The sequence below is a fragment of the Chiroxiphia lanceolata genome, chromosome 1 (assembly GCF_009829145.1).
Source record: "Chiroxiphia lanceolata isolate bChiLan1 chromosome 1, bChiLan1.pri, whole genome shotgun sequence".
Lineage (NCBI taxonomy): Eukaryota > Metazoa > Chordata > Aves > Passeriformes > Pipridae > Chiroxiphia > Chiroxiphia lanceolata.
Window position 1 is genome coordinate 14,718,095 of NC_045637.1, and position 26,624 is coordinate 14,744,718.

General features: G+C 42.4%; 1 protein-coding gene across 3 annotated transcripts in view; it reads left to right on the top strand.

Annotated features, from left to right (window-relative positions):
• The window catches only part of SAMD12 (sterile alpha motif domain containing 12), a 190,990-nt gene that overhangs the window by 152,543 nt on the left and 11,823 nt on the right, over positions 1-26,624 (top strand). For 2 of the 3 annotated variants that reach the window (XM_032678183.1, XM_032678164.1), the window contains exon 5: positions 13,843-22,558. The exons of the other annotated variant lie outside the window; for it this stretch is intronic. In XM_032678183.1, the coding sequence (XP_032534074.1) occupies positions 13,843-13,865 (23 nt within the window). In that variant the 3' untranslated portion in view covers positions 13,866-22,558. Of the gene's footprint in view, positions 1-13,842; positions 22,559-26,624 lie in introns of those variants that run through there. 3 annotated transcript variants of the gene reach the window in all.

Here is a 26,624-nt window from a genome sequence, read left to right on the forward strand (position 1 = left end):
TAGTAAAATAAGTAATAAAAGACAATAAACCAAAGTACTGCTACTGTAGTTCTTTCTGCCATTTAAACCTATGGGATTTTTGCAAATTGGATTTCAGAGTCTTTGGGTAGAAACCAGCCTTTATTTAAGTGTTTGAATAGCACAGTGGGACCCCAATTCATGGCTGGGCACTGACAAAGTAATGGTACTAAAAATAGTTTGCAGAGTTGGGCCCTCCAGTAGCAAAAGAAAAGTCAGAGAATGCATAATTTCAAGAAATGCTCTGGCTGTTGCCAGTGGGTCTGCTGTCCCTATTGTTATTTAAAACCAGAATTAGCTGTGCCTGTTATCTACAGCATAGTCTATCCATTCGCAGCCTGCTGGCTTCATTCTTTATTACCTTTCTAAATCGAGTTAAACATCGATGTTCTTTGAGAGACCACAGTCAGCATTTGGGGAGACACAAGCTAGGACTCCACATTATGAATACTTCAGTTGCAGAGGTGACTGAAGAGACTCCTGCTGCTCCCCATGGCCATTCCTCCTGCTCCCTGCCAGGATCACTCTAGCTGTGTTGGAGCTCTGAAGCAGATCTGGGAAAGGAATTGGTTTAAAGCTTTGATCTGGCTTTTCTCATGGGCTTAATTCACAGGTCCATTGTACTGTGCAGAGTTGGCCCAGCAGCAGGGCAGTGGAAGAAGGGAAGGAAAAATTGGAGAACCGTCTCCACCACTGTGTGATTCATCACACAGAATTGTGCTCCCAGTATTGTGTGCCTGCTGGAAGCAGAGCCTTGGTCTTCAGCTCACAGGCAGAAGGGGAATCTCTCCATTGCTGAAGAGTGTAAAGAGAAAGCTGGTTTGGCAGTGAACAGAGCGACTGCCCTTAGGCATCCTGAAGGGACACTGAACGTGCATACTCCACCAGCAGATACCCAAAATGCCGTGTGGAGTTTGCATAGGTAGGCCTATTCCCAATCCCAGCATTGCATAAACTGTGCACTTTAGCATAAGAGGCTAGAACACAAATTAAAACTTGCTTTCCAGGGGAGAAGAGTAGAACTATTGGATCACTTTTTTTATATACCAGATTCACAAGTCTTACCTTTTTGCCAGGTTATTTACTGGTGAAATTCTTGAGACTGAACCAGAAGCAAAAGGTTTTTTTAAAAACTTTTTTTTTTTTTACTTTCTACATAAAGCCATTAGTATCTGCAAGATGAAAATCTGGGGTGGATTTGTAGCAGTGGATTTAGAAGTGCTCACTGGAGTGCTCAAGTCTGTGTAATAGCAATGAACAATATTCCTATACAATGAAGAAACACCTTTCAGCTATATCAGAAGATGAAATTTCCTGAGATATTAGAATGCATTTCTCATCTAGAATCTGGGCCAAGAGGTTAGAGACAAAAGTTCATGTTGGGAGGGAGTGCCCAATGATCACAGAGACATCTCCAGGATTCTCCATTAGGGCCATGGATACAGTAATCTTATAGGATTCTCTAACCAGAGAAAGCCGGAAAAAACAGGGAGGCCTGAGCTGCAGCAGCATGTTGTAGTTACGCCCTGATGAGGTGAGATCATTTCTCTTTGTAATCTCAGAATGGAAAGTAGAAGCTGAATGATAGTGTCATTAAGAAGTTGATATTTAACACATTTACAGCTCTTCCTGGTGCCCATATGCTTCGGGGCCAATCATGAAATCTGGGACTTTTCCAGAGAAAACCCCTTCATTATCAGGGCAAACCAAGTGGCTGTTCCTGAATGTCTCACACTGCTTTTCTGTCAAGGCTACTGTTCAGTTTTGCAGTCTCTGCCACATAGCTTCCTTTTTTTCCATTTAGGCATTTTATGTGTACAATGTTTAAATACTGCCTCTCCAGGAACCTAGGACATGGATCCTCTTAGCTAACCTCTTAGTCAACCAGTGCCAGCATCCACTTCTTCATGATGCACCCAGCCTGGTGCAGCCTAAGTGGGGATGAGCACCAAATACAAAATCCTCGAAGGGTGGGTTGGAGGTGACAGTGAACAGGTTAAAAATAGCTTAGTGAAAGATGTTCTGTCTGTGTTTCTTCTTGGGCAGTGTGTGATGGTGGCTGGGCTTGTGAAACAAATCTGACACTTTGGCCACCTGAGCCAGGTAACTGTGAGGCAGCTGAAAGATGGAGTGTGAATGCTGGACATGCGTTGCATTCTCCTCTTCAGTGACCGTGCTCCGAGCTGCCCTGTGCTCACCGCGGGTGAGGGCACACACGGACGGCTCCGGCAGAGCATCTGTTCTGCTGTAAATCCAGACGCCCATTCCCTCGCAGTAATGTGTTCACAGAGGCATGCCCTTAATTACCCTAAATAGACAAATGCACGATGCAGACTGAAGATTCCAGACATATGGACATGCCAGAAGTTTTGTGTCTCTTGTGGGTGAGGCTTTAAAAATGTCTTGAGGGGTTACCAAAACTTGTTGCTACTCCAGATCTGCTTTTGAATGATGTGTCAGCACTCGTTTAAGATAAATGTTGAAAGACTTGTAGGAATCATCAGAGAAAATTTTCACAAGTAACTCGGAAATCAAAGTCTTGTTGACTTCTAATGAGACTTTGGTGTGCAAATCACTTGGGGGTTTTTGAAAATCTTGTCCATCTTCTTTCTAGCCAAAATGCTCCAGTATCAGAATTCTTTCTTTTTTTTTCCTTTCTCTTCCTCTCTTTCTTTTTCTTTCTCTCTCTCTTTCTTTCTCTTTCTTTCTCTTTCTTTCTCTCTCTCTTTCATTCTTTCCTTTTTTCTTTCTTTCCTTGTTTCTTTCTTTCTTTCTTAATTTCTTTCTTTCTTTCTTTCTCTCTCTCTCCCTCTTTCTTTCTTCCTTTCTTCCTTCCTTCTTTTCTTTTTCTTCCTTTCTTCCAGCAAAAATTTAATTGGGATCCTTACTTTTCAGGCACTGGAAGAGAAATACCACATCCCATTAGATATTTTGCCCTTATTTCTGAGGCACAGAATTTTGTCTGCACATGAATTGTGATAACTGTTTGGCCTGAGATAAAATGGTAGAACTTTTCCAGTTACAAATTCTTACCAACCTAATTTACTACCATAGATAAAATATCAAGGGTGTTTAATAATAAACAAACCATTATTTTTTGTTTACTCAAATTTTACTTACCCATGTGAATTTCTTGACTGTTGTGTCCATTTGTTCCTATATTGCAAGTGGAAATGAAAAGCAAATCAGTGGCATATCGAAACAATTTGGCAGCATAGACACAATAAATTATCCAGCTACAAAATGATACCAATAGAGCTAAGTAAATAATTCCTCTACAAAACTTCATTACTTTGTGGATTGTTTGCAGGAAACATCTCATTATCTCGGTTATGTGTATGAATTTCTAAGCAGATTATTTGATGTGTAATTTCCTTGTCAAATTCCAATATCCAATGCCTCAAAGGAATTTAGGGCTCTTATCCCTTACCAGAATCTATATCATTCTTTATATCAGTAGAAATGTAAGCATTAAACATGCTAATCCTGAACATTGTGGTACCTACATTTCACATGCTAATTGGAAATTGTAACAATCAAATTAAGCATGAAGTTGCAATTCCTGTCACCTCTTGTTTGCCATTTAATTGCTGGATACCTACTCTGAGCTCATCATTCATCTTTCTTGGTAATCAGTGAAGAGAGGAGCTGCCAAAGAATCGTTTATCCAATATGACAAGTAAGTAGGTGGGTCACTCTTCTAAGAGCCCTGTCTTTCTCTACTGCTTGTTGAAGGAGCCTAGATAACAGTGTAGGCTGGTTGTCTGTCTGGGATGGGTGAAATGAGTTTGTCTGTGCAGCCACTACACAACCTTCAGAGAGCCAAGTGAGCTGATGCTCTGCACAGGGAGTTACTTCTCATAGCTCAGCACAGGCAGAGATGGACTCTCCCTTGCCACTTCTCTCTGTGATTTGCATTTATCTGGGGTTACAGTCTCCAATTATGTGTGGAAGTACCCAGCTGGCTTTAATCAAGTTATCTGTAGAAGTTCAAGAATCGTCTGAAAATCGTCTCAGAAAATCCACACAAGCTTATTTATTTACATCTCTAACCTTAAAGATGAGCTTCTGGGTGGGAAAGAGCTAAGTTCTATGTCTTTTTTTTTATGTTGTTCTACTTTGTGCAGAACAATTACATATTTATTTAACTAGACAGCAAAGGGAAGTCTAGGAGTCTGTGATATGGCAGATAAGGCCTTCACCTTAACCACTGAGTTGCTGCTCTGCTGCATATTTCACTTCCTTGCACCCATCAGTCCATACTGGTGTGTTCTGCAAGCAAAGAATCTGAATGATGAATGAAAGTCTTTTTCCTTGATATGACATTTAGCCCAAAGCCCCTCTCTTTAAAGTGACGTGATGCCCTTCTGTCTGACTTTTAAAGGTCAACTTCTACCTGGTACTGAATTATTTTCTGCCACTAAGTACATTGGTTCCATCCTTGACTTACACTGGGTATGCCCCTGCTACAGCACCCGAGAGCATGTCCCAGCCCTGGGTGCTGGATGCCCAGCGTGGCTGCTGCTGACTGCTCATGAGGTTGAGGATGGAGAGTGCACCATCTTCCAGGCATGGGCTTCCTTTGGAAGGAAGACCGGTTTTACAGGCAACTTCCCCACAGGACATGGTTGATATTACTTAGTTTTGACAAAGGGGAACATTACACAACATCTTGCTTGGGATGGCAGCAACCATATACAGCATCATCTCCTCAGCAGGTGGTGTGCTCTGTCACCATTTGTATACATTTCTGTGCAATCATATTTTCAGGAACATGTGTGTGATGCAAAACACATGAAGAATATGCAGGTGCTTTGGATAGCCTCCAAATTAAAATGAGAGGAAAGGGGCAAATCAGAGTAAAGCACAATTTGCAACCCATCAGAGAGTTTCTGTGCCGAGCAGGAACTCCCAAACCCTGAATGACTGAATAGCTCATGCATTCTGTACACTGGCTAGATATTCTTTGTTTCGTACCTGTCATGTTTTCATGAATTACTTGTTTTCTTCGCTCTGTGGTCAATACAGCCCACTTAATTTCAGTACTTGGACTTCATGCCTGACTTAAGAACTTACTTGTTGCAATCTGCCCATCCTTCGTTTATCTAGCCCTTCTGACGAGGCAGCATTACTGGTATTTAGGGTCTCTGCTGAGTATACATCCAGATACAGTCTTAATGATCACCTAGGGGACTCTTCAAATGTCGTAGCTTGTTTTGATCTCTGTAGTTCACTTTCCATCTGCCCAGAGAGAGTCATGAAGCCTGATGTGCAGAGTGGTGAGCCCTCTCTGCTGCCTCCCTTGTCACAGCATCAGTCGCAGGGTGAAAGAAGATCCCTGCCTCAGATGGGACCTGCCCTCACTGCAGCTCTCTCCCCGAGCTTGGTCCTGCAGCTGGGAGAATTATACCAGGGGCCTTTGATTTGATTTTATTTTTAAAACAATAGTGGTATGTGCACCATGCTAATTTTTCTGTAGACCTTTCTGTGGGTGCTTGGGAAGACTTGGTTGCAACTAGATTGATGAGGATAAAATGGTGACTAGTTTTTTCCTGCACAACCCAGTGGCTGTGGAGGGCCATACTGGATTGTAACTTTGATGATCCAGAAATTTCTCCTTCAGACAACAGTCAGTAAGGGACAATTTCCAGATAAAATCAGACTTTCTGACAGATTTGGAGAAGGCATCTTTGGAAGCATATTGAGAAGTCTGCACAGATGAAAAAACCCACACTTTGCCATCTTTCTGGTCCTGCTTGTACCCCTCGTGTAGCTCCAGCTTCCAGACCTAGAGTATGTATTCCAGAAGCCTCCTCAAACCCCCTTGCCTTCATAGGGTTTCACCTGACTCAGGAGCCCCATATGGCTCTGACAGCTTGAAGCTCTTGTTGGGGATACAGGAGCTGGACAAACAGCACCAGTGCAGCCTTGTAACTCTCTTTGTGCCTAACTGGGAACTGTAGAACAAGGCTATGTCTTCTCACTGATGCATTTTGAAATTGAGGCCTTTTTTTTGTGTGAAATGGTTAGACACTGTGTCCATGAGAATAGCAATAATTATTTTCCAGATGGAGGCTGGACATTGTTCATTAAATGAAGTGGTGGGGCACATGCTGAACTGCAAGAATAAAGCAAGTACCAAGTGGTACAAACAGAATGCCCTTTCTCTGCATTCTGTCTGTTTGTACTCAGAACAGTGTAAGGGGCCTGGGGAAAACACAACAATAACATGATGTGATAGTACAGGTAAAGGGTACATATTGATTCATTCCTGCAAAAACCTATTAAATAAAGTTGCTTGTTCAACAAATTAAGGGGTGAGAACTGGTTTTGTAGATTTCATGGTGTGTATTTGCTTTGTTTTGTGGTAACTGTGTGTGTGCATATGTGCAGTCTTTTAGGTGGTTTTAGTAGGTATAATTTCCCTTTTCGCTTGGTTAATCAATTCACAGAATGGAAATTTTTGTTTCAGGAAACTCACAATGAATATCTCCCTAAAGGTGGATAGTTTGTTCCACCTATTAATCCTGCATAAGCTCTGCATAACCAGCAAGGGAGTTGTAGCTCCAGAGAGTTTCCAAACCCTTTTGTTCTAATACTTTGATTTTTCTAGTGAAGTCTTTGGTTTCATCTGAGTATGTTTCTTAACTTATTGCATATTTGACTGAGGATCCTAAAGCAAGTAATAGGATGATACAATGCACAGAACTAATTCCCAAATGCTGCTGCACATTTATGGATAGGGTTGGCTTGAAAGTACCCTGCAGAATCTGCAGAAGAAATGCAAATACAAGTTCTGGGTGATGATCAGAGCAGCCACCAAACCACTGCAAGCCACTGGGGACTGTGTGGTTAAGCACCTTATGTGCATGCTGAAGATACCACTAAAGGCTGTGTCTTTTTTGAGTTCACTCAGTTTGTGCAGTTCCTGGTGCTTCATATTAAACCCCAGTCTCTGGAGACGAAAGCAATAGATATGCAAAGACTCACAATGCAGTGCAAATGGCTGTACAGAGCCACAGCGTGTGGAATGCCATTCATCTGTGACAACCTTTTTCACTTCCTGCAGAGCACCCCACAAGGACTTGTGAGACCAAGAACTGATTACAAGCAGTCAGTGAGAGACATGCATGATAAGGCATAAAATCAGCAATCTCATATGCATTTTCAGTTTCAGACAGCACCAGCTGAGACTATCAGACTCCTTAGCATTACATTCTTTAAAATCTTTCTGCTTGCTACAGCTTAAGTCTCTAGACCAGGATGCTGCTGGACAGCCAGTTCACTGTTCACAGTGAAGGGTAAGTGTGCAGTAGATCAAGAAAATTCTTTGAAAGAACCTATAAGCACTAATGAAGCAGTTATACACACTTTTTCAAAATATTTTAACTGCTTGTTAGTTCAAGGAAGTCATTATGATCCGTTGAATGCAAAAGTGTTTTTCTGTTTGAATGCTTGCATCAGCAGGTGGGTGGTGGGATATATGAAGTGTCTTGGGTTGAGATGAGTTAACCACTTTGAAAGAAGAAAGAGTGTCTCCTAGGATTTTTCCTGATTTTTGAATCAAACTTCTAAACTTGGGAAATTTTCACATGGTGGTTAGGCACAGGCATAAAAAGGACATAATTTCTTGGGACAGATTTTTATTCTGAGGTTTCCAGATTGCACTGTAAAATCAAGTTCAGAAGGTGTAAAAGCCTTTTAAGTTATTTTCTGGAACAAGGCTAGAGTGTGAGCTCAAGCCCTTTAGAGAGTTGTCCACCAAGAAGTCTGATTTTTGAAGGACAGGGCAAGGAACTGAAATTCCTGCATCAATCATCTGTACATGGAATCAATGTGTCTTTATTTTGTTTAACTTAGTAAAGTTGCTGAGAGATTTGCTTTGGTAGGGAGCTGGGGTTGTGTGTGACTTGTGAAGAGACTCTTGGCTAATATGACAATTTGAGGGCATTGAATAGCTTACTGAAACACATTTTGGACAACTACATTTTCAACCCATCCTGTGTGAACCAACTGTGTTCCACAGAGCAGCTGTGATAACCTCTGACTAATTGGCTTTTCAGAAGGTTACCTGCTGAGAGCATCTGCCATGACATCCATTCTCCCAGAAATGTTTCATCTCAGAATTGCCTGATGCAGGCTGTAGAGCCCAGCATCATAGGCAGGAAGTGAGTTATCTCTTGAGTCAGAATACAGAGGAAAGGATTTGCCTGACCTTGTTGAATGTTCATCATCTGTCTTTAAGCTCTGAGCATCCTGCCTAAGAAGTCTTTTGAAGGCCACCCTGAAACCTTCCCTGAGATGTGCCATTGATCCAGACAGTGAATCTGTGAGCGAACCAGGATTCTACATACCCACGTCCTCAGTGACTTATCCTGGCTTTCCCGCAGCGCCAGGCAGTGTCAGGCCCAGGCAGGCTGTGCACAAGCTGAATGCCACCTCAAAGCATGTGGACCTGGGACCGCTCAGAGTGAGCAGGATAGCAATACATAAATAACACCGAGGAGTTTATTGCATGTAAAGTCATTCTCTCTCCCCTAGATCTCATACAGGAATATTTATTCAGGAGCATATTTGTGGTGATGGTATCAACAGATATTAAAACTATATCCAGGAGGATTAAGAGTACCTGCTTGTGGGAGCAAGTTGTCCAGAAGAAGAAAAACAAATCCTGAATTTATCCTTGCAGAAATAGCAGTTCATGTGTCGCCTGCTGTTTGTTTTAAAGACTCTGTATTTTCAGCTTTTATAATTATTTTGCATGGCCTCATTAATGAGTATTGAATGCTTGGGATTAGGATTACTGTGTTTGATGCTCTAGGTCTTATGCTCATAGATCCACCTTTTCTGTCAAGCTACTCCAAACCCAAAATCTTGGTTTCCTGCTTGGCAATCAAATTAAAAAATCAAAGTAAGAAGAGACTTCCTTCCTTTCCCCCTTGGTATTTTTCCACCGTATTGACAACTGCATTTGACAAACAACATTAGTAAACTTCAAGACTGTATCAGCTACCTGTTCTAAATAATGAGGGGGAAATCAGGCAAGTCAGACCAAGACATGACTGGTTGGGAATCAAAACAAAATTGACAGTCTTATCAAAAACCATCCACAGCTCTGTATTCTCTCTCGGCTGCTGGGTGTTGTGTTCAGTCCACAGCTTAATGTGTCACCGCTTAACACGAACTGCTGGGCTGTGACACGTGCAGGGAGGCAGTTTACTGTCTCTGTGCAGCCCTGAGGCCTGACTTGGTGCCTGTACAGGACAGAGCTGCTCCGACGGGAGGAGGTGGCTGGAGGTGGATGGAGCAGGCTTCTCTGTGCTGGCTCCAGCTACACGCCTGCAATAGTTTGAGGTAACCTTGGATCTCTGGCATTGTTGACTCTGGTTATCAGCGACCTTGATGGGTAATAAGGATGTGCAGCAATAACTGCATTTACCTTCAGGTTAAAAGAACTGGTGCTGTTCTCCACCCAGAACAGTAATGGGAAGGTTTAGTGATAGAGTGAAACCAAACGTTGGTACAGTTTCAGTCTCATCTGACCTGGGGTGAATGGTTCATGGCCTTGCCAAGGCTGCCCCATGGCAGCACTTCCCAGCTGCTGCTAATCACCATGGTGACTGATTGGGATCAGTTCCCCAAGCAGGTATTTTGCTTTTACAGTAAATTCCATAAGCCTGAGAGAGACACCTCATACTCTCATACCTCAGTGATAATAATTCAATGCACAATAAAGAAAAGGGTAAATCTACAAATGGGCTACCAGGCATTTTCTTTTATTAGTGTACAAAATTCTTCGAAAGTAGCAGTATCTGTTGGGGGCCCCACAGCTGGACACAGACATGACCTGGAGTACTGTGTCCAGCTCTGGAGTCCCCAGTACAAGAAAGACCTGGACCTGTTGGAATGAGTCCAAAGGAGGGCCATTAAGTTGATCACAGGGCTGAAACACCTCTCCTGTGAAGACAAGCTGAGTTGGGGCTGTTCAGCCTGGAAAAGAGAAGGCTCCAGGGAGACCTTATAACACCTTCCAGTACCTCAAAGGGGGCCTACAGTGATGCTGGAGAGGGACTTTTCACAGGGTCATGTAGTGACAGGACAAAGGGGAATAGCCTTAAGCTGTAAAGGGCAGGTTTAGGTCACGTATTAGGATGAAGTTCTATACTGTAAGGGTGGTGAGACACTGGAACAGATTGCCCAAAGTTACGGCTGCCACATCCCCGGAAGTGTTCAAGGCCAGGCTGGATGGCACTCTGAATAACCTGGTCTAGTGGAATATTCCAATTCCCTGCCCACAGAAGGGGGTTTGGAATTAGATGATCTTTAAGGTCCCTTCCAACCCCAACCCCTGGATGATTCTGTGAACGCTAGTTAGGAAATAGCAAGATGCAGCAAGTCTGCAATAATGTACAGCATATTATAGTGTCTTAAGTGACATGAGACACATGAAATGAGATACCTGTGGCCTTTCTAACACAGGAAAAATACTACTAAATGTAGCTGTGAATGCAGTTTTTCACAGACTCCAAGGAATAGTTGGTAGATGGATGTTTGGAAGTAGGCATTTTTCATTATAATCCCATGTTTGAAATATGCTGACTTTAGAAATATATTATAAAATTAGTTTCAGGAGAATAAACCTAGCAGAGATAATAGATGCTTGTTTTCTTTATCGGAATCCCTCAATTATGAAAATGTGACAAATAGGTAATACCTCTAGGTTGCCTTGAATTAACATATGTTTAAAATGAATGTAAAATATGTCCCTTTCTCAGTTAGACAAAAATCACACAGTACAGGTACTCAAACACTAAAATACATCTCTGGCTTTGAAATTATTGTTGTCTTTCTACAGCAGCTTCTTGAAAATGTCATGTGAGATTAGATCTGTACTCCGTTGTGTTGGTAAGCGTACAAACTCCCTGCAAAGGGCGGTCTTTGTTCTAAGAGCTCAGGCAAGGTTTTCAAAGGCAACTGCTCATTTGTGATACCTTTTATAAAGATCTTACTTTCAGAAAGAACTGGATATGTACTGTTAGAAGACCAGAGTCCTTAGAGGAGTCTCCAGCTGGGCACCCAAAATTATATAGGTAATGAGGAAGAATAAGTGCTTCTAAAATGCTGTCCTCAAAAGACAAAGTGAGAGGAGTAGAAACAGGATAGATGACCACTAAATCCTCAGTTTGCTTGCTCGAAATAAAGAGCCTGACAGAATTGCTACTATTCCCTTGCTCAGTGTTGCCAGTTGTATCCAGACACCTCTGCTACGTGTCCTGCATGGCTCAAAGTGGTTGTGTTCCCTCTGCAGTGTGGACAGAGCTCAAGTTGGGATCGTCCCATTTCTCCTCATTCACGAGTTTCTATCTGAAGGGCCAGCTGACTCATTTCAAACTTAAGTACAAGTTGATGACTGAGACTATGTGGATGATTGGAGAATTTCAGCGTGAGTGCAATCCTGAGGACTGACCTGATATAATGAGCCAGTTCACCCATTTTATTTTAGTCTTGCATCTCTGTGGCTAGGCAAGGTATTTTCCATTGCTTGGGAGAGCTTTTCAAATTTTCCCTTCTTTGCAGCAGATGAGCTCAAAAAAAGTCCTGTTTCTCCTTTGTGAGACGGATCTCTGTTGATGCTACACAGATAGGAGACATCCTGTAGTTCACCTGGAATCAAGCAAATTTGAGATGAGGTACCAGTTTGCTTCTCTCCAAGTTTAAAACCTCCCCACAGATTTTCCCTTTACCTTCAAACCTGCTTAATGTCACCATTGCTTTCTTTTCTGTCTTGAAGGACACAGTCAGTTATCTGTCTAGACTAGCTGAAGGCTCAAAACCTTTGCTTTATTCCATGGAATTAAACCGTTGCTTGGTCCCAAATGTGAGTCTTTCTCAGATACCTATTGACATGGGTATCTCATGTAGAAGGTGGCAGTAGAGAACCTGGAGATTAAAAGCAAAGCAGCTATAAAAACAGAAATGAAGAATAGCACTGTAATCAGGTAAATATGCCCACATAAGGAGGGAAATAACTGAGCAGACTGGTTGTTATTGCTCCTCTATTTCATAGGGGATATTTACACTGAGGGGTCAAGTGTTCATGGCAGAGTGTGGGTGGGTTTTTTTAGTCTTATGCAACACCTACTGATTTATCATCCCATCCTTTGCCTGCTTGATCAAACCTTCATGTCCATTGCTACAAGAGTTTGGGGTTGGGAGAGGCAAATATGGGCAAAGTGACAGCTTGGCAGAGCCAGTCAGCCCACACTGCACAGAGAAGAGCCCACCAGGCATGATTTTGAAGGAGTGAGAAGCAGAAATCCACTGCCAGCCTGAATTTCAGCTGACGTGAATGCTGCCTTGGCAGCATCAGTATCCCATTAGCTTCACAATTTGGAATCTGTCCCAAAAACCAGCTCTTCCCACACATACAGACACATACTTTCATGAAAAAAGCAGGATCTCGCTGGAAAGGGTGCAAAACCCACCCTGGTGAGTCCCATCCCAGCACTGCCCTGGGCAGAGATGGGGTCCATGAAACTGGCGATGGGTGAGGGCTGTGTAAGAAACAAAGCTGCGTCCCAGAACATTTTAGTGGTGGACTTGGCAGTGCTGGGTTAAGGGTTGGACTTGATAATTGTGAAGGTCTTTTCCAACATAAATGATTCCATGATTCTATGAAATAACATGGTGAACTTGTCTCTGCATGGTTCCTTGGCCCCAGAGGCCTGAGCCTGTGATGGGTTTACATGCATTTACGTGCTACGGAGTGAATAAACAACTGAATGTGCTTCAGCCTGAGCAGTCCTGCATGGGCACTTGTCTCCTGTTCAGAGAGGCAGAACAGGGAGCACAAATCCCCATCAGAAAAAATGTACAATCATAAAAATATTAAGGTTGGGAGAGGCTTCAGGAGATGGTTTCAGTCAACTGTCCTCAGAGCAGGGCCACGTTAGGTTGTGTAGGGCCTCATCTGGTTGAGTTGCAAATATCTCCATAGGTGGAGGTCCCACAGCCTGGTCAGGTAACTTGTTCCAAAATTTAACCACTCTTACTAGGAAGATTTTTTTTCCTTGCATCTAACTGGAATCTCTCTTGTTGCATCTTATGTCCATTGCCTCTTGTCTTTTTGCTGTACTCCTCAAAGAAAAGTTTGGGTGAAGAGGAGGAGAAATTACAAGCAACCTCCACATTCTCTTCCTTTATGGTGTGATCATGTTACACCTTTGCAAGGGCTTTCAGCACAGAATAGCAGCCACCAACATTGAATGTACGGAACTGCTTTTAGCTGAGAAACTCTCTGCAACCCCCCTCATTATCTTATGGGTTCTGAAGGGAGGAAGGATGTGGGTGAGCTGTTTTCACATCTTGTACACACCAGTGGCCAATTCTCACCATCCTGGCCAGCAGAAATGATCAGGGAATATTAAATCCTACTTGGGGATTTGGCAGAGCCTTTCCAGCATTTGCCTATCAAGCCTTCAGTAGTTATTGCAAATCCAACCAAACAGAAGAGCCTGCTCTCTGGGACTGGGACTACAGGAAGAGTAAGCAGTGCTTTCACATGAGGCAATAAAATTCAAGTAGGATTTGTTAAATCATGCAAATGATTGCTGGTCTGCACTTTATATTTATCTAAAAAATTGATTAAGCACTGAGTTTTTTGGTTGGTGAGTAAAGTTGATTAAAAAAAGTACTAGGGTCACAATATATATTCTAGGAGTACATTTACTAAGCTCAAACCTGACTTTTTTAATTTTTGGTGAAATACATGATAATGTTCTATACTCACTATCTGGTTTTGAATTCCTCTTTTGTTTCTTACAGCCCCAGCAGAGAGTTCTCCATAAATATTTCCAGCCTCTAAAGCTGCTGTCCTGCCACTTGATATGAAAGTGAACTTTCCTTCATGAAAAAACCACAATAAATGGCGCTGCCAGAAAATGACCATGGAGGATTGAAGACAAACTTGAAGTAAAATCAGCAGACTCAGATGATGCATTCTGGGAAGACCTGGTTTGCTGTGGAGTAAAAACGTGGTGCAAAATATCCAGTGCTAATTTGTTGAACATGGTCATTTACAGACCTTTAGCTGGAAAATTTCTTCCGGTTTTCATCACTGTGCATAACTTTTGAGTTCCCTTTAGGGGACTATCTATGCCCTTCACTAGAAGTCCTGTTTTAGCATGGCAACTACTGGATTCTTTTATTATGTATGCAGATGGCATGATGTTTTAGGAAAAACTTACAGCAATTCTCCAGTCTCAGTGGATATGTTCACAATATTACACCCTGATAGGAATGTAAATGTCTTGTATGTGTTAGTTTTGCAGTCTAATGGTATTCTGTTAAACAATATCAGCACTTCATATGTGCTTTCCTCACAGAACTAGCACAGTCCATATATATATATAATGGTCTTTTTTTAAAATACTGTTTCAGTATTTGTGCTGAGACTGCATCCAAACTGAAGCCCACTACTATCATCCCTTCACCAATTCACATTAGATTGTGTAGATAGATTTGCACGTGGCAGAGATGTGACTTCTTTTATCAAGACTTAGAGAACAGCTGTCACAGAGGTAGCCAAGAACAGGGTAGGTTGAATGAGCTGTAGGACACTGTGTCTGCTCTCCCTCTCATCCAACACATATCAAAGGTTCTCATTTCTAGTGTGCCAATATGTTTTCTTACTCAGAGAGGGAGAGGCAAGGGAGAGAGCCTTTCTCAGAAATGTGTGTGACCCTGGGTTTGGTCTACAGTAAAACCAGAATAAACTGGAAGAATTCAGGTTCTTTATGCTGGCCACCATTTATGTTTTGGGCAGGGCTGGGGACTCACAGTCCAAACCAAACTCTCTGAAAAAGGTAAAGTGTAAGATTATACTTCTGAGGAGCAAGACACTCCCTTTGGAGAGGGCAGACTTCTTCATTAACTTTTTCCACTTTCTATCCAAAACAGTGTTTTGGTAGGAACTGGGAATAAGCAAATGGTTCCAATAAGCCTTTCAATATACTGTAGCAGGCTCAAGACTGTTGCATTCAATCTGAACATTGTTTTCTGTTCAGTCTCTGAATGGCTGGCCTCATCACTGGTTGTATCACAGCTGGCTGTGGTACTGTTTCTTCAGCGGGGACTCAGTTGAATTAATGTCTGTCCCTCACATCAGGACCTTCTTGACATACTCTTTATAATGAACTGATGTCATCAGCATACTGAGGGGGCTTATCTATTTGTTCCTTCTTTCTTTGAAATCAAAAGTAGCTTTATTTAAAGACTGTCACTCTCTCCAGCCTGATAGACAGGTACTATACAGTTGCTGTTAGCATTTATTCCAGATTGGGTGAGACACAATACTGGTGTGAAGATGCAGTGATGGAGAGAGTGTGCAGCTAGAGTAAATCAAAGGCAACTTTCTAGAGGAAGCTCTTGTGTTAAAATTCTTAAAAACTGTTGTGCAGTTCATTGCTAGAGAATGGAAGGTCAACCACTGAGGGTGCCCGTACAACAAACAGATCTTCAGGGTTTAATTTTTTTCAGATGGTTATGGGCTTAGGTTTCAGCTCTCCACCCATCTCAGATTCAGCATGTTGGATACTTCTACAGTATTCAGTCCAAAATAAAATTATTTTTACTGATGACCAGGATTTTCAGAAGTCAATAGTGATTTCTAATGGTTTGGGTCTTTCCAAATGGAGCTCCCAAGAATTAAAAAGCAGTAAACTTCTACATTCTCTTTCTGAAAATCCTAGTCCCTAATTTTAAATTAATTGGTGTAAAAATTCTCCTTAAGACATGAGAATCTTTGCCAACAGCGACATTTGCACTTTTTAGAACCTTTCATAGGGTTGCAGGTTGGAATCTGATACCAATAGAGCCAGTCATGCACATGGCACAGGTCCACTGTAAGCTTCAGCGAATTTTACAGCTCTTTCTGCTACAGGTTTTAAAAATGCACTCTGGCAACTGACATCAATTTCATGTTGGTACAACAATTAAAAAATAAAACACTTTGATTGATATGTTATATTAAAAGGAGAATGCTTTACTTCCACAGTAGGAATTCTCTTATTTTACTACCCAGTGAAAAAATCCAGAATAATTAGAATGATAAAAGAAGAGTTTATCAGAGAGTGTTATCTTAAAAGGGTGTATGAGAAGAAGTTGCGTTAGGCAGAGAGCCACTAGAAGCTTTTTTTGTATCAATGTTAGTTTTGAACATCTTCCAATATATGGGCATGAATTTAGATGTGTGCACTTCTCCTGTTAAAACAGTTTGTTTTAAAAGCTTCCCAGGATTTTAGCTATGGTGACCTAGAAAAGCAGTGTTATAGGCCCTGAGAAATGTGAAAATCAAGTCCAGATCCTTGAGTAGCCAGACTCGGTGACAAGTCTGCTGTAGGTGCCTGTCGGACAAATCTTTTTTGGAGCTGGTGTAGGTCTCCATCCTGCAGCCAGCCTATGCATGTGGATAACTGCAAGCATAGTTCCCCTGAGCCCCGTGACACTTCTCACGTGTGTAACTGTCTGCCAGAGCCATAAGGAAATAACTGTACTTTTTGGCTTGTATTTAACTATTCATTGTGTTTGGATTTTTTTAATCACTGTTATTCTCCCAAAGTAGGCCATGCTTCCTCAGGGATATTTATGGAATTATTCTACATCTCCTGAACAACTATCTGGATCCCAGCATATTCTTCTGAAAACTTTTTAATATAAATAAACACGTGGGAGAGATTTTTGTTGTTATGAATGGGGGCAGGTACTGTGTTCTCGGAAAGGCTATTGAGTGCAGACAATCAAGTCTGTTGCATTTTTTATGCTGAACACCTTATTAATAGCAGACATATCCGCTTTTGCCTGGGTCATAGGAACAGTTCAGGGGAAAGAATGCTTTATCTCCAGTCAATAAATCATTTATGTCGAGAGTGCCAAAGACCAAGTCAACATGAAAGGGAGCAAATAAGTTATTCCGGCAAAGGAAGTCAATTTAAATATGTTCAGAGCCATTAGTTCGGTGCGAAAGAGTGGGAGACTAATGCTATTTTCATCAAGCAGCCATTATCAGCCCTGTGGAGATAGATAAATTCACAAAGGCCAATGCTGCTGTTACATTGATCACTAGTTATTATCTCTGAGACAAGGCAGTGCTGCCATCAGGACACTGTTCCCCTGTGCAGACCTGCAGCCTCCTCTTCTCCCTGGGGCCACACTCGCCTGGTTTTTTTTTGTGTCCAGAAAAGTTGCAGCATCAGACCCCACTATGAATCCCTGACAGAAGCGCAGCATTTCCAAATGCTTCAAACCATGAGAAGTCCTCCACCAGAAACCTGAAGGAATTGCTCACTCCAGAAAGCATGCTGCAGCTGAAGGCATCCTTTGCACTGTTTTGTTCCTTGTTTTTTTTCATCTGTGTGGCTTTCTGTGCCTGGAACACCCGCTGTTTATTCTGTTAAGGGAAATGCAGCCGTCAAGGAGGGGAGTTTGAAAAAGCTCCACAAGCTCTTTGATTTTGCTTGCCCAGATGTCTGGTAACGCTCTACTCGTGAGTTCATCCCTCCCTGTCTGTTCTTTAAGGGTAAGTGTTGTCACTTGGCAACAGATGTAACGTTATTGAGGAAATGAAACCATTAAAAGTTATACAATTCTGGTTTGGTTTTGCCCTTAACTTTCAGAAGACCCCAGGCCAGGCCCCAGTGGACTCACATTGGTGCTACTCCATCAGTGTCTCCACAAATGTGTCTATCAGTGCCAGCCATGGATCCAGGACTGGGGTGGGGTTTTTTGTCATTGCCAAAGTGAACCTCCCTCCAGCAGCCACGAAGCCACAAAATCTGTGTTATTCAAAGTAAAGCAAAGTAAAACCTTGAATCTTTCACATTGGTCCCCTTTAACAGTTGCCATCTCTGCCATCAGAGTCTCCTTGAACAGCCCCGCTGCAGGACTGTGATGCAATTGACCCTGGTATATATAGGCTGTGGTCAATAAGATTTTAATTTAAAAAGAGAAAGTCCTTTGGTATAATTAAAATTGATGGGTGAGGGGAAATTATTACCAGCATTACCTGCAACCTCCTATAGTAAAATTCAGGAGAGTAATCTGGAGTGCATAAAAAGCCACCAACATAATGTATGGGTGATTAGGCAGGCTCATGAGGATAAATCAGCAAGGAAGAAAAGTAGATGTTTAATGAAGGAAGTAAAAAAAAAGTATGGGAAGTCAGTGGCAAATAGGTTAGGGTTGGTTAGACCAAAGGCTTTACATATATACTAATAAATACCATCATAGCAAAGCTAAGTCTAATGTTAGACAGGCCCAGCCCAGTGATTGTTCACAGTACATTGAAAACCCAACAAATAGTCTTGTTTTGTATTTGAAAGCAGTAGAAGGAGGGAGTCAAATTACCCATTAAAATGTAATTCCTCCTATTCCATCAGTAATTACGGGTAATATTAAGCAGCAACTATCCAAACATAATTTTAAATTTGTAGAATCATTAGCTGAATCCAAAAGTGAAGGAAAACTTGACTAGGACTCTTCAGAACCAGAAAGCATAAAAGAAACTTCAAATGACACCAAAACCACAATAATTCAAAAGAATGAGAGGTTTGATCCAGAAAACTATAGGCTCATTAGCTTCCTATCAGTCTTAGGTAAAGTCATGGAAAAGCTGATATAGCATAATCATTAAAGCAATTAAAACTTGATAAAACCCCCTCCAAACTGAGAAACATGGGGAGTATATCTGGAATGATACAGTGGCTGCAAAGGTGCAGTAAGTAATCCATTCACCATCAGCCCCAGAGATGTTCTTGCCAGCTGGGATATAGGACCTGGCAATAGTGATGCTATTCCAGTTCATTTGGTTACTGTCAGTCTTTCAAAAAGGGTATTGACAACTTGGAAAGATTATTTTCAATAGCTCCCAGTGTCGTTCAAGGGCAGGAAAACAGGTCTTATTATAGTGTCAGACTAATGAAGCTCAAGCTATTAATTTATCAGAGGCAATTTGAAGAGGTGACTTGATCTCTGTCTGCAATCACAATTTTCTACCTGGGCAGGGAAGTGCTGTCTGAGGGCAGGTACCTCTTCTATTTTGAAGAAAAGGGAATGATGTGCTCTACTGGTTGGAAACTGATTTCAGGCTAGAAATTAAGTGCAAATACTCAACAGGGAGGATAATTACTCGTGGAGACAACTTAGTTATCTGGCATGTTCTCCATCCCATAAAGTCTTTAAATGTATGCAAAGTATTTTTCTAAGTCAATAAGCTCTACCTCAAACTGAAATCCAGGCTCGGTGTGGCAATTACTGGATGAAGTCATTAGGCATATGTTATGCAAGGATTAGACTAGATCATCAGATGTAATTTATGAATTAAAAATACCTTGAAGTTTCCAATATTACAAGAAGGCAGGGCAACCTATATCAGGTTTTTGGGGTTTTTTTTTCACAAAATGGTCTTAATTTAAACAGCTTTTATGAAAAGCTGTGCTTGCTAACATTTGGTACGAGCATGAGTAGGTCTGCTCACAGTTTTAAGGTTCTGCTGCACATAATTAAAGGAAAAGAACTGGACAAGAAAGGACAACAGAATCCTTGGACACACTGAGAAAGTCTGTTGCCTTTCATTAATAGCAGCCTGGGATAAAATGCTGCATGCAAATGATGGGGCCGTGTGAATGTGTAGTCTGAGCAAGCAATAACATCTGTGGGTTTGCCTCTTAAGGAGGTAGGATCTTGCTGGCAAGAAACAGATTTTCCTGCCTTCAACAACTGGCAGAGAAGCTGCAGTGCTGATTGAGAGGGCGATTGTATCTCTGCGCAGCTGAGCATGGTACACAAGTTCCTTGCTTCAAACACAGCAAACTGTTTCTGCTCTCATGATGAGCCCCATTGGAGCTGGTTAATAAAGCCCTGGAAGTGAAATGACATCAGTGGGATTACCCAGAGTAACGACAGCTGCTCCCAGCAGTGGGTTTTTGCAAGATTGGGCCCTGTTACCATCAGCTGGTTTGAATGTTGTACTTTAGAAATAAGCACTGGACTACTCAGTGTCTGATTCCGGTTTCACAAAACCGCTGTCAATAGGTGCAAGTGTGAAACTCTGGAGAATCTTCCCAAGTTCTTCACCAATCAGTGGGGAACAGCACGAACAGGGATGTGCAGTATGAAGAGTAAACAGTTCACACAAACAAGAGAAACTATAAAAGCAATACTTACTGCAGATGGGTACTGAATCAACATCAAGAAGCTAAAACAAGAATGAGCTAGCTACAGCCATAGCTAAGAAGGTAAAGATCTTTGGGGATTCTTGCTCTAATCCAGTGTGAAATCCTAAGAAAATGAGTTTGGGGTAGATTTATTGTTTAAAGAACATCACTACATGCTTGCTGCCTGTCAAATAAATTCTGAAGAGTCACTGGCTTCAGTGTGCGATGGCTTATGAGTGTCCTCGCACTGCTGAGACACTGTGTGGCTCTGGAGGGAAGCGTTCCATAACCAGCATGGCTGGGATCCGGCTGGGCAGGGAAGAAGCTGAACTTGCACATGAGTGGAATTGCCAGCATTATTATAACACAACCAGGCTTAGTCTGAGAATGAGATGGAAATCTCCTTTCTGATACTAATTCCAAATATATCTAAATAGTTTTTCAGAAGAAAAAATCCTCTGTAGCTTCTGTTACATCTCTAATCACATTCTTTCTGTTAAGTAACTTGCCTTGAATTTATCTATTTAAATATCATAAGTCACTAAATTAAATAGCAAAACACAGGGTTTTCTTTTTAAAGCAGGGAAATTGGTATTGCAGCAAAACAGCTTGTAAGCAATAAGAAGCTGTGCAGGGGAGGAAAAAACCCAACAATTTGTCCCATCAGATGCTTAGGGGACTTGACTGGTTGATTGACTTTGTTTCAATATTGAGAGCAAGGTTTTACATCTAGACAGAGGTTTTCCTTACTGAACCAGACTTTGGTAAAGAAATGTTGGAAGTCCTCTTAGCACTTCTTCTGCATCCCTTGTATTCAAGAGGCTCCTTCTCTGTGCTTCTTTTGAGAAAGGTAGAAAAGAGATTAAGTGACAGTAGAGAAAACACAGAGGGACAGGAGCTTCCAGCCTACACAAAGCACCTCAGCATGAGACCCAGTCTCAGCCTTCTGCTCTGACTCCAACACTGCTGATGGAGGGGAGGAATGGGGCCATGCTGGGCTAACCTGCGAGTGCAGCCTGGTGTCCTTTACCAAGCTGCTCTCTTGCAGCCATTGCAGGAGACATTACCTGGCAGAACTGGACAATGCTCTGGCAATGGGAATGACCAGCATTTCCACAAAGAGGCTACATGCTCTGACAAGAAGACTCTGAGCTGCTTGGCTGCTTGTCAAGGCTAAAGAGGCATATTTTTTAATTTCTCAGAGTTATTGCAGAATCTGAAAGTATCAGGGCCATGCTTTGGGATGTGCTGGGCTTTGTTTTCAGCTTTGCAGCTATCTAGACCTACCCCACAATTATTATTTCTTTTTCACAAGTGAGAGTAAGATGTGAGGAATGCTTGCCTGGCTCTGCGCATCGTAAACCAGCAAATGGGGCTCTAAATTTGGGGTACTCTGTTTTGGAGGGTTGAATTTAAGGTGGTTTGAACGTGACCCTGAGGAAAGCAGGTAACTGACAGCTGGAATTGCGGCCACACCTGAGTTGTCTCCAAAGGTTGTCCTCAAATGAGCAGCCCATGGACAGAATCAGATGCCAGGCTGTGCTGGTGCATCAGCATCAGCCACTGATGATGGACATGAGCTGCAGGGAGCAAGTGATCCTGGGATCAAGGTCCTGGGAGACCTGATCCAGGACAGCTGGATGCAGAAGGCTTACTGCAAGCCCATGGTTATGCTGTCTGGTCAAAACAGTCTCCTGAAGCCAGGAAGTTGTGTCTGGTCCTGCTGCCTTTGGAGTCAGTTCTGGTTTACTTTCACTAAAGAAATATTCTAAGCCAGTGATCTCCTTTTAATGTTAACTTGGTTGATAATCTAGGAAGATGCCAGCACTCTAATGCTTAAGAATTGACACACTGTTGTTACTCCCAGTACATCTATGGCTGAACTTTTTAATGATGGAGCCAAATGAGGTGGCATGAAACAAAAGTGTGCCTTTTTGTTTGATGTACTCTGCATTTCCCTAGGCATCCAAGGTGTTCACCTGCACAGCAGTGCTTTTTTCCGAAAACAGAAATTATCATGCAATCTAATTTTTAGTATATGAAGTGGCCATCACTGTTAATTCCACCTTACAGTTTTTATATTTAGTCTTTAATTCCTTCTGTTTTCAACAATCAACAAAAAATAAAACCCGGGTGGGAGGGAGGAATTCTTTTAAACAATAAAATTAAAATCAATATCAAAGTTTTTGGTATCTTTGGGCAGAATCTCTGGAAGCTTTGGGTATCTGCTTTATCATTTTGTATATTTGACAATTTTGTACTCTGCATTGTTTGACTTCATTTGTGCATGGCAATGTATTAAAACATGGAATTTTTATTATACAGTAAAAGCACTTTGTTTGATTTAAACAAGGTCAGGGATTGGTCCAGTTCATGAACAGGAGGGGAAAAAACCCAGAGGTTTTTGCCAGCAACAACTCTCACCTGACAGTCCAACCAGTCTCATTCAGGCAGTTTCCAGCACCTGAAGGTGGGCAGAGCTTTTTGCCCACCTTCAAGTCTCTTTCCCCAGCTGCAGTTCTTGGGTCTATGCAGTGGTTTGTAGTATGGGGTGCAGGTGCTACCTAAATGCAGCACAAGACAAATATTACAGAAGTTGTTAACCAAGCAAAGGGCTCTGCTCTGCTGGGCATGGGTTAGGTGTAAATCCAGACCAGTTCTACTGATCTTGCCTGATTTACCCTGCACTTAGTAATGGCAAGCAGACACTGCACAGGGTGAGGAAGAATCCTTCACTGCCTTTATTTCCTGACACTCAGGGAATGCCCTTGTCAGCAGTGAAGCATCCTCTAAGGGGACCAAATTGCCAAAGGAGCAGGTACTAGACTGTTTATGGTGCAAGGCATTTCACTTCCATCCCACCTGCCCCCATTTATTCTTAGCATTTATGGCATGTGAGTGATTTAAAAGTCAGTGGATTAGGTAGTTTTTGGAAAAATGCTGAAGTGCTGCAATTCCAGCATGATATTATGCTCTCCATATATGTGGGTTTTTTTCTTTTCAGACATAATTCTGAATGCTCTTGCATTTGTAAGGCAGAGACTGATGACATGTTTTGGTCAAACACAAAATAGTAGGCTTAATAACAGAACAAAATTATGTAGTGTGAGCTATAACTGACAAAGTCAAGATAAATTGTCATCTTAAGAAATCATAAATCATGTTTTTTATTGTGATGGGGCTGCAATTTACTGAATTCTGTTTATATCTTTAAAAAGCTTTCTACTTCATAAACTTTGTCAGTAAGAAGAATATGTTAGCAGAGAAAATTCTGGTTTTGATCAGACCTGTGCACGTTACCTCTCAGGCTGAAGAAAATTAGAACCATCATACAAGAAAAGAAAAAGTTACTATGTCACATACCCTTTTCACCATCAGGGTCTCCGTAGGGGTTACAGTGGCGCCATACTATTATTACACCTCTGTGTGCTGCACACTAAGATTATTTCCATTATAAACAATATGCCACCTAAATCAGATGTAATATTCCTCCCTGGAGACAGAGAAAATAGTTACTGAAGCTGTGGAGTAGTTTCCATGTGTGCTTGTATGGGTTTTGCATTACAAATCTCAGTGAATAAAGTGCAACCCTAGAAACACAAGTGATGTTCACAGTCCCACCGTTGATCTGGTGTATGTGAAAGAAGAAGTTCCCTCACATTGTCTCTTCATGTCCCACCTCCTTATCTGTAAAACTGGAACTACATTTGCCTGTCACTGTTAAACCTTGAAACTCAACAGAGGAACTGTAAGTCTTCGAGAAGATTGTGTTTCAAGTCGGATTGATTTGAACAGACCAGGCACTTTGGTGCAAAAGAGACACCTTATTTGGGAGACAAGAAGATGCCATCCACAGCTCATGCTTATGTGACATTCCTCTCTCACTGCACCCAGGCACTGATCTGTCTCAGTGCACGGTGTGACACTTTCACGGGTGAGGTATCGTATCATCCCAGTGTTGGTTTGTCTGAGGTCTCTTCCTCTTGTGTGCACTCCTTCATCTCATTCACATCACTGCCTTGTCATTTCTGCACCTGACATGATTTCTTGCCTTCTACTGTTATTAGCATCACATGGGAAATACACTGAATTACTGCATGTGAAAAACACGCTGCCAAATAAAAGTTTTCTTTAAAATAAATGGCACCAGGGCACTGGCCTTAGGAGATAAAGCAGAGGACAGATTGCTACAGGTTTCTTTTAGGGTAGCATGGGGATTAACCTCATCTCCACATCAGTGTTGGGTGGCAGCAAGAAGGATGCACACTGTAAGCTAGAAAAAGCTTTCTAGGAAGAGGGATACTGAAGCAGTAGCAACTACTTAAAGAGGTGGAGAACAGCTTTGATCAGCATCGCTCAGCAATCCTGACTCTGTGGGAGGGCAGAAGGACAGACCTGTTGTTTACCAAAATCTCTTAGTTCAATTTCCTGCAGGTAAGACTTGAATGGGAAGCAAAGAGTTACCTCTGTTAATTATCATCTGTGATGGATGAAAAGACAGAATGGGAGAGATATGTTGCCTGGAGAAGCATTAATGGAATCTGAATGGACTTTTTACATATTAGATAATCCACCCAGCAGACTGACAGTTTTTCCCCAGATTATTGTTGTGTGCTTATGAATCCTTGTGCGCCCCGGTTTATTGTCAAAATTTATGAATCCTGCTGTACCTCCATATTGTCCCCATTTCTCCCTCACACTTCCCCTTTGAGAGTTGTTTGTCCCTTTCTCTCCCCTGTTTTCCCGCGCCTCTGCTACTGATTGGCTGTAGCTACCACAGTGCAGGGAGAGCTACCATTGGCCAGCTCCCTCAGAGACCCGGGAGTTCCACCCATCTTTCCCCTGTCCCCCTGTCACATCTTTCCCTGAGCTGTGAATCTCTTGCACCTCCCCGGTTTGGAATCCGCCCCTCCAACCGCGTTTATTTAAACCCTTGTATCCCCTGAATAAACCGGCATTGCTACACGAGACCTCAACTGTGTGAGAACTCCAATTGCAGTGCCTGGTCCCATCCCCCATACCCCCGCGGACCGTGGCAATCATCACTTTACATTTCAAGTTCAAAAAGGGAAAGTGCCGGATGCTGCATCTGGGATGGGGCAACCCTGGATGTTCATTGTCTTGATTTGAGACAATTTGGAGAGGTGGAGACCTCGGACAGTAGTCTCCTCCCTCAGATTGAATGCGCCTGGTTTCTCCAATACAGAGAGGGAGACCAAATACACCCAGATGTAAGTGAAAAAAATAACTCTTTACCAAGAAGAATGTTGATAACAATACTGATAAAACTGGGTTAAACCAACTGATGAGGAGAAGCCCCGCCTACCAGACACAATCAAGATGGCAGCTGGCCTTTTCCACTGGGACAAAACACACGTGGCCACAGGACAGAGACAAGATGGCCACTTTCCCACATGGTTCACCTCCCCCATGCCTGGAAGACCTGACTGGAGCTGTTGGAGAGTCAGCACTGGCAGGATTAGACACCAGCAGACACCAGCGTGGCACTGGAGTGAGGCTGCAGTGCTGGCACAGGCAGTCAGAGCAGGGCTGCGGACCCCCCGGCCACTGGAGGGACCCACGAAACCCACTGGATTTGAGACTTGGTTGTTGCAATTTCCATGTTTGTTGGTCAAAGTGGTGGTCACAGTCCAGATCCATTGAGGTGGTGGCGGAAGCCCCGTCTGGTAAGAAAAGTCCTGTGGGGTGCAGGAAGAACAACCCACATGAAGTGGTGTTGGTGAAGTCCAAGTGTGGTTTAGGCTTGGTGGGAATGCCCCCAGTACCTCCCTTGGGGTGGGGATTTCTACAATTTGGATGATGTAATATTGGATCATGGCACATTTCAGGAGTCTGAAGATGTCTTCTAAGATGTTATAGCTGCCTGTTACATCTGCACAGGTGGATCCATTACAGCCCATCAGCAGAGATGAATATCTTCAGGCCATGTGTGTGAATTGAACTGGTTCTTCTCTGGAGGGGAGTTATCACAGCTGAGTCATTTGTGTAAGGACAGGATTTGCCTCTCTCCTTATCTTGTTCCAACACCCAGCTTGTAGCCTGAGGTGGCAGGTGTGCACACCCTCAGCACGTGGGTGGCCACTCTGCACATTGTTAGCAAAGCTCACTGTTGCTGATCGAGCCTTTAGCACCAGGCTCTAACAGCAGGTGGTCAAATGTTGGAGTCATTAATCACTAGCAGTTTAGTCTCTTTAGAAAGACAAAACAACAAAAAGCCAAAAAGATATATTTGGAAAAAAAGGAAAGGTGGATACCAGAATTTTTGTGTAAACCCAAGTTATTTGTCATTCGTACAGACCGGGGAGTGAGAGGATGGAGAGCAGAGGTCCGTAAAGCAATGGCAAGTTGAATATGAGTCAGCAGTGCCCTGGCAGC